Here is a 12,017-nt window from a genome sequence, read left to right as displayed (position 1 = left end):
ACCCAGGTCGCAGAGCCAACCACACCAATCGGTTCCATGGAAAGGAAGTACTGGACTTTCAAATTGTTGTAACTATTTTTGCTGTTCACCTTTTAAAGCTGCTTCTTTTAATTGAAAAAAACAACCAAAGTGCATAATTTAGAAGAATGAGAGGGGATCTCATTGAAACTTATAAAATTCTGACAGGACTAGACAGACTAGACGCAGGAAGGATGTTCCCGATATCCGGGGTGTCCAGAACCAAGGGTCACAGTCTAAGGATAAGGGGTAGGCCATTTAGGACAGAAATGAGGAGGAATTTCTTCACCCAGAGAGTGGTGAACCTGTGGAATTCTCTACCACAGAAGGCAGTAGAGGCCAATTCATTAAATATATTCAAGAAGGAGTTGGATATATTTCTTAAGGCTAAAGGGATCAAGGGATATGGGGAGAAAGTAGGGACCAGGTACTGAACTTGGATGATCAGCCATGATCGCACTGAATGGCGGAGCAGGCTCCTGCTCCTATCTTCTATGTTTCTATAATCTGGGCTGACACTACAGTGCTGTACCGAGGTAGCGCTGCACTCCAAGGAGGTGCTGTCTTTCAGATACTGATGTTAAACCAAAGCCACATCCACCTGTTCAGATAGATGTGAAAGATCCCATGGCACTGCTCACAATAGAGCTGGGAGCTCGCCGTGTCCTGGCCAACATTCCTCCCTCAACCATCACCAAAAACACATCAGCTGGTCATTTCTCTCATCAGGTGACCTTGCTGCACATAAATTGGCTGCTATATTTGCCTAAACAACAGGTCGCTGCACTTCCCAACTAATTTATTGGATATGACGTGCCTTGAAAGTGTGTGTCAGCCATGGCTCAGTGGGTAGCACCCTTGACTCGGATTCAGAAGATCGTGGGTTCAGAGTCCCACTCCATAGACTGGAGCACAAAAATCTAGTCCGACACTCCAGTGCAGTACTGAGGGAGTGCGGCACTGTCGGAGGAGCCGTCTTTCGGACGAGATGTTAAACCGAGGCCCCGTCTGCTCTCTCAGGTGGACGTAAAAGATCCCGTGGCATTATTCTGAAGAGCAGGGGAGTTATCCCCAGTGTCCTGGGGCCAATATTTATCCCTCAATCAACATCACTAAAACAGATTATCTGGCCATTATCACATTGCTGTTTGTGGGAGCTTGCTGTGCGCAAATTGGCTGCCGCGTTTCCTACATTACAACAGTGACTGCACTTCAAAAGTACTTCATTGGCTGTAAAGCGCTTTGGGACATCCGGTGGTTGTGAAAGGCGCTATAGAAATCCAAGTCTCTTTGTTTATATAAGAATACAGTTTTTTTTTAATGTTAAAATCACTTAAGTGGGAAGAAAGTACAGGTGGGGGGGGGGGGGGGGGGGGGTTGGAAGGACTGCAATAAGGTCATTAATACCTTGTACCCTTCTCCCTGCATAGTGAAAGTGCTTTTATGTCTGTACCTAGTTCAGATCATGGGACAGCCCTGCATTACACAGACTGCCCATATTTACACTGCTAAAATTACCTAATCAGGAGGATCACAGACCTGCTTTAGTGTGATTCGGCCATCAGGGTAAAGGTGCCACCGTTAGCACTGTGAAGGAGGGAGCGGACAGAGGGATACGGGTCTCCTGCAATCTAAACTAAAGAAGCCCCAATGTACAATGGCGAAGCAGAGAAAGATCTTTCTAAAATGCAGGACAACTACAGGCCAATTAACGGGGACCAACAAGCACTGGTAAACAGCCTCCGACAAGCACATGTCCGCAGAAAGAAGCTACTATGAGCCCTCCCTCAACCCATCAGAATACGTGACAAAGGAGGCCATTTTAAAAAACGGGACGGCACAAACATTTTGATTAACCAGGGGAAGCATACTAACTAAAAAAATGTATATACCACTCATCACATAAGCAAGCATTTCTACAAGGGGGAGGGAGAGGTGGGCACTAGCAGGAACGAGAAGGATTTGACGGGGAATCCAAAGACAAAGCAATAGGTTTTTAAAATGGCTTTTGATGGCAGGTAGCAAAGTAAAGTGGTTTAGGAATGACAAATAGCAGAGGCAGGGGCTGAACTAAAATAACTTATTGCAATATGCTGCCTATACATTTCCATTTTTATCGCAAAAGCTTTCAGTGAGGACCCAACGGCAGAGACAAACTTCAATGATGGCTTAGGTTATGACTTAATCATCAATCCTCGCAAAGCTTTTCTTCATATGCATCATTTTTATATGTTCTTCCTGCAATAAAACCCTCCCAGATAAAGGGTAATTAACTCAACCGAGGAAATCAGCAGCTCCACCCAAATATAGCTTCATGTTACCTTCGCTTGTCACTGATCAACTTCCTTCATCAGTACAATCTATTTATAAAGCACTTATGTATATAGAAGATTGCCCTCAAGCAGGAGAGCTACAATTAGATTTCCACAGCTATTTTAATAATTGCAGCATCAGTAGAACTAATATTATATGAATGAAGTAAACATCAATATAAACGGAGAATCTTACAGCCATTCGGCCTATCGTGCCTGTGCTGGCCCTTTGAAAGAGCTCTCCAGTTAGTCCCACTCCCCTGCTCTTTCCCCACAGCCCTGCAAATTTTTCCCCTTCAAGTATTTATCCAATTCCCCTTTGAAAGTGACTATTGAATCTGCTTCCACCGCCCTTTCAGGCAGCGCGTTCCAGATCACAACCATAACAACTGTAGACAAAGGTTATTAGGATCCAGTGAAAGTACAAAAATCATCAACTCTAACTCGACAATCGTGACAAGAGCTTGAATAAGTCTCTGATCGATTAACGTGTTGGATCACCGCTATAGGACACCACAGACTGAAGGGCTGTAGGTCCGCCACAAGCCCTATTCCTAGGTGTCCCAAGTTTGAGCAGCAATCCAGCTCTTGACCAATATTAAATAGAACAGGTTGGCTTCCCCATGATTTGATGGTATTGACCCGTGTGGTACTGATCCATCGCGGTCAGGAACGCTCCAGGATCTAACCCCGTTATGTGCAGACTTAGCAGATCTCAGCGAGTGTGACACAATTGGGCTAAGTGCATCACAGAATCATAGAATGGTTACAGCACACAAGGAGGCCATTCGGCCCGTCAAGCCCGTGCCGGCTCTCTGCAAGAGTATTTCAGGCTCCTCCCGCCCTTTCCCTGTAGCCCTGCAAATCTTTTTCCTTCAGGCACTTATCCAACTCCCTTTTGAAAGCTACGATTGAGTCTGCCTCCACCACTCTTTCAGGCAGTGCATTCCAGATCCTAATCACTCGCTGCGTAAAAAAGTTTTCCCTCACTTTGCCTCTGGTTCTTCTGCCAATCACCTTAAATCGGTGTCCTCTGGTTCTCAACCCTTCCGCCAATGGGAACAGCTTCTATCTACTCTGTCCAGACCCATGATTCAGAACACATCAAATTTCCTCTCAACCTCCTCTTTTCTAAGGAGAACATCCCCCAGTTTCTCCAGTCTATCCACATAACTGAAGTCCCTCATCCCTGGAACCATTCTTGTAAATCTTTTCTGCACCCTCTCCAAGGCCTTCACATCCTTCCTAAAGTGCGGTGCCCAGAATTGGACACAATACTCCAGTTGAGGCCAAACCAGTGTTTTATACAGGTTCATCATAACTTCCTTGCTTTTTCGCTCCATGCCTTTATTCATGAAACCCAGGATCCCGTATGCTTTTTAACCACCTTCTCAATCGGCCCCGCCACCTTCAACGATTTGTGCACATATACCCCCAGGTCTCTCTGCACCCCCTTTAGGATTGCATCCTTTAGTTTATATTGCCTCTCCTCGTTCTTCCTACCAACGTATATCCTGAATGAGGAAGAGTTTCTGACCATTAGCCAGCGATGCCTGCTGGACAGCAGACATCTCGGATGAGGGGATACCCTCCAGTCAAATAGCCCACTGATTCTCACTGTCTGCACTCACACTTGGGCGAGGTAAGAAAGGGAGTTCAGTGGCTATATCTCAATATCGGAGGAGGCATTAATCGGCTTCTGTCCCCATAGACCAACACTACTGCTCAAGGAAGTGGAGCTCGAGCTCCACAGGCGAGTTTTGCAAGTAGGACTTTAAAATAAATAAATGTAAAAATTATTAGAAGAACATAACATAAGACGTAGGAGCAGGAGGAGGTCATTCGGCCCCTCGGGCCTGCTCCGCCATTCACTAAGATCATGGCTGATCTGATCTTGGCCTCAACTCCACTTCCCTGCCCACTCCCCATAACCCTCGACTCCCTTACCTTTCAATAATCTGTCTATCTTCACCTTGAATATATTCAATGACCCAGCCTCCACAGCTCTCTGGGGAAGAGAATTCCACAGATTCACAAGAAGAAATTCCTCCTCATTTCCGTTTTAAAAGGATGCCCACTTATTCTGAAACTATGCCCCCTAGTTCTAGATTTCCCCACGAGGTGAAACATCCTCTCTGCATCTACCCTGTCGAGCCCCCTCAGAATCTTATATGTTTCAATAAGGTCCCTTCTCATTCTTCTAAACTCCAATGAGTGTAGGCTCAACCTTTCTTCACAGTACTAGCCACTAGAATTCGGTTTGTTTTTATTACAGCTACAATGTTTAGGCTTGGAAAATGGCAGGACAGTCACTTCGTTTTTCTTTTCCTTTCCATTGTGGTACAACGACCTGCACCTCAATAGTAACCGTAGCAACGGTTCTTGTAAGCAAGAAGTGACATTTGTCCATTACAGGAAACTCTTTTTTATCCAGCACCAATGGGACTGGCGTGGTGCCGGTTTATCAAAAAGTCCGGATTATAGAGAGGTATAGTAAAAGGTACGAGAGCTCTGTACACAGCAACAAATCCAGGCTTCCCTGTTGCTTAGCAACAGGTGCAGGAACCCCGGCCACAGACCAAGCGTCCCTGTTGCTTAGCAACAAGTGCAGGAACCCCGGTTACACAGCCACAGATCCAGGAACGGCCACTAATATGAAGTAAAACTTACCTGAACCTACTCCTGAATTTTGCCGGTTAACAGAGATTTCCGGTTATTTAGGTGCCGGTAAATCGAGAGTTTCCTGTGCATTACACGAATGTGGGGCTGCACTGTGGCACCTTCTCTAGGGTGCAAGGACTGGCAAAAATAACAGGAACATCGGCAGCGCAGGCTCACTGGAGCAATAACAGCGGCACTATTTAAAGCAGATGAAGTGAGGGTAATCTCAAAGCTGCTGCTGAGCACGAGGGGCTGCAGCTAAACACTGGAGCCGCCGCGGTTCTAGGCCGATGATGCAGCAGCCCAGTGCCCGAAAGCACAGAATGTGGATAAATCCAGCGACAATCACAACAGGATACTTCCACCAATATTCTTGACAAGAAATTTATCCACGAGTTAAGGTCCGATGCAAAATGGACATACGAGAACTAACTTGCAGGGTTATGGGGGGGAAAGCTGGGGCAAGGGATTAAACTGGACAGCTCCTTCGAAGAGCCGGCCCAGGCACGACTGGCAAATTGGCCAAACTTAATGGCTCTTCCCCACATTTGAAATGTCAGCCTTGCGCCTACAAGTTGTTGCAGTTACTTGTCCAACTGACACAGCAACACAGGGAACAAGACCAGCCACTGTGAAATATTTTACCACAGATTATGGGGCACAGTCGGCAATCTGGGTGCAAACTGCGCCAGCTTTCGGAACCGAATGTTTTTCCTCAAGGGGGTCCTTGTGCATGAAACACAAAAAGTTAACATGCAGGTACAGCAAGTAATCAAAAAGGCAAATGGAATGTTGGCCTTTATTTCAAAGGGGGTTGAAGTATAAAAGCAGGGGAGTCCTGCTACAACTGTACAGGGCATTGGTGAGACCACACCTTGAGTACTGCGTACAGCTTTGGGCTCCTTATTTAAGGAAGGACATACTTGCATTGGAGGCAGTTCAGAGACGATTCATACGGTTGATTCCAGAGATGAGGGGGTTGACTTATGAGGAAAGCTTGAGCAGGCTGGGCCTATACTCATTGGAATTTAGAAGAATGAGAGGTGATCTTATTGGGGAAATCTAGAACTCGGGGGCACAGTTTCAGAATAAAGGGGTCGCCCAGTTAGAACTGAGATGAGGAGGAATTTCTTCTCTCAGAGGGTCGTAAATCTGTGGAATTCTCTGCCCCAGAGAGCCGTGGAGGCTGGGTCATTAAATACATTTAAGGTGGAGATAGACAGATTTTTACAAGATAAGGGAGTGAAGGGTTATGGGGAGCGGGCAGGGAAGTGGCTTTGAGCCCAAGATCAGCCATGATCTTATTGAATGGCGGAGCAGGCTCGAGGGGCCGAGTGGCCTATTCCTGCCCCTATTTCTTACGCTCTGATGTTCAAGCCGCCGATCAAACTCATTTGCATATTGCCGAACGTAAAGTCTTCCATGGACCAGCGTAATCGGGCAGCGTTTCAGAAAGTCATTGGGAAAAATAATTTTGCATTCAAAAATATTCCTCGAAGTATTTAAGAGCAGTAACCTGACGGAGTTGTGTTAATACAGTTGAAAGAGAGCCATAGAGTTATACAGCACAGAAAGAGGCCCTTCGGCCCATCGTGTCCGTGCCGGCCATCAAGCCCTGTCTATTCTAATCCCATTTTCCAGCACTTGGTCCGTAGCCTTGTATGCTATGGTGTTCCAAGTGCTCATCTAAATGCTTCTTGAATGTTGTGAGGGTTCCTGTCTCTACCACCCTTTCAGGCAGTGAGTTCCAGATTCCAACCACCCTCTGGGTGAAAAAGTTTTCCCTCAAATCCCTTCTAAACCTCCTGCCCCTTACCTTGAAACTATGCCCCCTGGTTATTGACCCCTCTACTAAGTGGAAAAGTTCCTTTCTATCTACCCTATCTATGCCCCTCATAATTTTGTACACCTCAATCAGGTCCCCCCTCAGCCTTCTCTGCTCCAAGGAAAACAACCCCGGCCTGTCCAGTCTCTCCTCATAACTAGAGTTTATCACAAAACATAAGCATTTTTAATAAGAGTGTCTGGTCCACCACCCGAGTAACTATTTTAAATAATTGAGAACGACTTTAAATAAAACTATACAGAACTATGTACAGGAAACTTTGTGCTATCCGGCACCGACGGGACCGAGCTGTTGCCGTCCCATCAAAACTGCCGGACAAACCAGCGCTAATGTTGAAACATACGGAGATTTTGAGCTCCGTATCTAGCAACAAACCCTGTACAGCTTCTAAACAGTCGGCCGTAGCTTGCAAGCGTCTCTGTAGCTAAGCAACAGCTTTAGCTAGACCTTGCAGAGCCTGACTGGTGAAAAAAAAGCAACGAAAAGAAAAAAAACTTACTGAACTGACTCCTGACTTTTGCCGGTGGCTCGAGCATCCCGGACAGTTAACCTCCGGATAAACCAAAGTTTCCTGTACTAGTTTCATTGGTTACAGTAGTCAGTTTTAGTCAATTTAATATTTATAAGCTTTTAAAAGATGCCCTAAACCAAAAAACCTCAATTTTAAAAGCCTCCTCAAAGGCTCGCTAATGGGCGCAATTAGCGGAAACCTGCCATGGTGATTCATTCGATGGGGGGGGGGGGGGGGCCAGTTTTGTGGGCGGGGGCGGCTTCCGGCACCTTTTTAAAAAATCAGCGCAAAAGATCACGGAAACTCTTTGCGCTGGATGTAGACTTGCGCTAGAAAATCTGCAATCTTTTTGCGCTGGTTGGACCGATTTCGGGGGAATTGCCATGGCTATACCAGCGCAACCTACAGGAAACTCAATTTTTTTGGTGAATTTAGAAGCTTAAAATAAACTCTGCATTTTTTTAAGAGCTAAAATTGCTGTCCCTAGGTTGTGATATCAAACATATATAGTTACACGGCATGGCCTGATGGCACAGGACCAAATACACGGTATCACAGCAGCACTGACATCCCACTTAGTCGTACACGTTCACGTTGGAGGGGGTGCGAGAAAGGAAGGGGAAAAAATAATCAAGGCACTTCACGCCACAACCGTTAGGCCTGGAAGGCAGTGACCCACCCACCCTTCCGGACACAAAGCTGGCATGCAGCCAGCACACAAGAACAGAGTAAAATGTGCTTCCCGCAGAAACCACCCCAATAAGAAGGAAACAACATATAATCGAAGGAGGCAATTCTACAATACCGTGCATATTTTGTAATAGATAAAGACAACCATTCAACCAAACTAAACTCAGCCATTCGGAAAGAACCTGCAGTCCCCATCACGACGTGTTTGAGGATTCTAGGGTCGTTGCCTCTATTATGTCACCCACAAGTCCGTTCCATTTGTTGAAAAATGATTTTGTAATTAGTTCTAAATTTGCCTTTTGCTCAATTGAACCCGTGCCCTCTTGTCCGACTGTCACAGTTCAGAGCTTGAGTCTGCGTTCCGGATTTACCTTTACGATTCGATTTACTATTCTAAATCCCGCTATTAGATCTTCTGTTGGTTGTCTCCTTAATAGCCCACGTTTTTTCCTCCCATGTCTATCGTTAACCTAATGGCTCTTCCCCGCACTTCAAGCTCAGCCTTGTGCCTGCCATCAACACTCACAGGAGCCTGACTAAAGTACTGTCGAGTTTTAGCATGGCATGGCAGTGACTGGACATGACTAACACCATCATTCATGGTTACATAACATCACCCGTTTTTTTATCCCCCTATGCTCAATACTTCACACTTCTGCACGCTGAATGTCATCTGCCACTGGGGAGCCTATTGATAGATTCTTGTTTTGTAGGCCTCGCCAGGTTTGACTTGTGCTCCCTGCGCCCCCCCCCCCAGCCCCCACCGCCCACTCCTTCCCCAATTTGGCACTGGACGACAATTTGATCATGTTCCACTGAGATTCTGAATCGTGTATAAGAATTTTTTTGGTTTTTTAAAAGTGCAAACAGGCCTTCAAACCACAAGGAACTTCAAGGATCAGACAAGAGTTAAAAAAATTCAACTGACTGCAGATTTCCATTCGGACTCTGTGCATCAGAAAGCCTTGTAGGCCTGAGCAGGCAACCCAGTTTGGCGGATATACAGATGGCGCAGCTCCAAGGTATACAATGCCTCACAGTTTTACGCCCCACTTGCAGCCATTTTCCCCAAAAGCAGCAGAAAAGCTAACCTCCTTTTAAGACCGGGTAACTGTGGCGAGAAGTGCCAGCGTAGCACTGTCCTTTCCATGTGCTGCGGTCAGTGATGGACAGAATCTCGGACAAGACGGACTTGATTTTCCTGCTCTTGTCCAGCATGGTAAAAGACTGCTTTTTTGAGGCTGACACTTTGAAAACTTTTCTAGGGCAAACCGTTGCCTGAAGCGGTGAGGTTTAGCAGTGCAACGGAGAACTCTTCCAGCTATTGTATCCAGCTCCTGACACTCGATCCCCGTGACCAGATTCACCCCGCACCAGTAGCTTGTTTTAAAGAAAAACAAGGACTCCTCTTTGCTTATAATCCAGCAGCTGGAATGAGATCCAAAATCACACGGGTTGAAGCGGAGTCTAGACGAGAGATCTCAACCAGAAGCAGCCTCCCTTTATGTGATGCAGACTAACATTTGCCACAGTCTGCAGTGTACAGGGCAGACAACACACAACAACTGACTTAATGCAACGAAAATAGTAAACACACAGCTGCCCCCTTGGCTCCAACCAACACATGCTGCTTCTTGATAACTTTTTTTTTTTATAAAAGGTTTTTAATATCACACCACCCATCACTGCCTTTATTTAGTGTGTGTGTCTGTGTCTGTGTCTGTGTGTGTGTGTGTGTGTATATAAGAGCTGGAGGGAAACTCTCTGTTAACCGGCAAAATTCAGGAGTAGGTTCAGGTAAGTTTTACTTCATATTAGTGGCCGTTCCTGGATCTGTGACTGTGTAACTGGGGTTCGTGCACTTGTTGCTAAGCAACAGGGACGCTTGGTCTGTGGCCGGGGCTCCTGCACATGTTGCTAAGCAACAGGGAAGCCTGGATTTGTTGCTGTGTACGGAGCTCTGGTACCTTTCAACTATACCTCTCCGTAATCCGGACTTTTTGATAAACCGGCACCACGCCGGTCCCGTTGGTGCCGGATAATAAAGAGTTTCCTGTAACTGGTGCACACAAGGAATTTGTCAGCTGGCAACGTGTCAGATCACGACAAGAGAAATTCAGCCCAGCCGAGGGCAAGAGATAAGCTCCAGTGACCAGGAGACGTACTTAATTTTTTTTTAATTGATTTAATCGAAGGGCCAGTAATATTTGAGCTTTAATATTTGTGGAGAAGCACTTGGCCCTTATTTCTTTCATGGCGCAGGGGGTGTGAAAAATAAAAGGCTTCCCAGTCCACCCCATTGGAAAGTGCTAGTATGGAAAAGTCCGGTGAAGATAGAATTGGGCTCAATTGTGATGCCCAGCATATCACTGGAGAATGGCAACTTGACAGAGGTCGCAGAGGGCTGCTGGCAGCCAGGGAACCTTAACTGAAGAAAAGTCAGTGCCTGGAGAGGGAGTAAACAGAAACATTCATGGTTGGTCACCTTACTCATTGGGAGTTCCACTGGAGTTTGGAAACTTTTTGTTTCCTCTGTTAACCACCTACATTAAAACCACAACCCTTGCTGTACAGCTCTGCCATGCAACGGGATGATGAGTTTTACTGAGGAACACACTGGCCTGCTCAGGCATGGGTCTTCCGTAAACCCAGATCCTGATCTCAGCCGTGCCAGTGTAGAAAAGCAAGAACATAAGAAATAGGAGTAGGCCAATCGGCCCCTCGAGCCTGCTCCACCATTCAATAAGATCATGGCTGATCTGATCCTAACCTCAAATCTTCGATCACTCTCCATCCCACCCGAACCCATGTGATCTCCCGGGAGAGGCGAAAAACCAGATAAAAAACCCAATGGCCAATTTGGGAGAAAAAATCTGGGAAATTCCTCTCCGACCCATCTAGGCGATCGAAACTCGTCCAGGAGATCACTCTGTCCCTATATTTTCTACAGTACTTACCTTCTGTAAAGGCGATCTCCACCCCAGCCAGGAACAGGAATAAAACCATCTCCTGAAATCTAACACAGAATTAGAACACAAGAAGTAGGAGCAGAACCAGGCTACACGGCCCCTGGGCCCGCTCCACTACCCACAGGGCCATGACCATTCCGAACCTAGACTCATGTCCAATTTCCTGCCCGCTCCCCGTAACCCTTAATTCCCTTTACTTCTAGGAAACTATCTATTTCTGTTTTAAATTTATTTAATGATGTAGCTTCCACGGCTTTCTGGGGCAGCAAATTCCACAAACCTACCACCCTCTGAGTGAAGAAGTTTCTCCGCATCTCAGTTTTGAAAGAGCAGCCCCTTATTCTAAGATTATGCCCCCTAGTTCTAGTTTCACCCATCATTGGGAACATCCTCACCGCATCCACCCGATCAAGCCCCTTCACAATCTTATATGTTTCAATAAGATCGCCTCTCATTCTTCTAAACTCCAATGAGTAGAGTCCCAATCTACTCAACCTCTCCTCATATGACCACCCCCTCATCCCTGGGATTAACCGAGTGAACCTTCTTTGTACTGACTCGAGAGCAAGTATGTCTTTTCTTAAGTATGGACACCAAAACTGTATGCAGTATTCCAGGTGCGGTCTCACCAATACCTTGTACAACTGCAGCAATACCTCCCTGTTTTTATATTCTATCCCCCGAGCAATAAAAGCCAACATTCCATTGGCCTTCTTGATCACTTGCTGCACCAGCATACTAACTTTTTGAGTTTCATGCACCAGGACCCCCAGATCCCTTTGTACTACAGTACTTTCCAGTTTCTTGCCATTAAGATAATAACTTGCTCTATGATTTTTCCTGCCAAACTGCATAACCTTACACTTTCCAGTATTGTATTCCATCTGCCAAATCTCTGCCCACTTACTTAGCCTGTCTATGTCCCTTTGCAGGTTTTTTATGTCCTCCTCACTCACTACTTTCCCTCCCATCTTTGTATCATCTGCAAACTTTGATATGTTACACTCGGT

At 46.1% G+C, this 12,017-nt stretch overlaps 1 protein-coding gene across 4 annotated transcripts in view; it reads right to left on the bottom strand.

Moving 5' to 3' along the window:
• LOC147099018 (myocardin-related transcription factor A-like) overlaps positions 1-12,017 on the bottom strand; it is a 194,055-nt gene that overhangs the window by 142,658 nt on the left and 39,380 nt on the right. Inside the window, exon 1 of one of the 4 annotated variants that reach the window (XM_085969562.1) lies at positions 9,130-10,673. The exons of the other annotated variants lie outside the window; for them this stretch is intronic. Within the exon in view, the coding sequence (XP_085825688.1) occupies positions 9,130-9,256 (127 nt within the window). The 5' untranslated portion in view covers positions 9,257-10,673. Of the gene's footprint in view, positions 1-9,129; positions 10,674-12,017 lie in introns of those variants that run through there. 4 annotated transcript variants of the gene reach the window in all.

This window comes from Somniosus microcephalus, chromosome 28, assembly GCF_052327205.1.
Source record: "Somniosus microcephalus isolate GS21.2 chromosome 28, FLI_Smic_1.0, whole genome shotgun sequence".
Lineage (NCBI taxonomy): Eukaryota > Metazoa > Chordata > Chondrichthyes > Squaliformes > Somniosidae > Somniosus > Somniosus microcephalus.
This window is presented reverse-complemented; position numbering and strand designations above follow the sequence as displayed.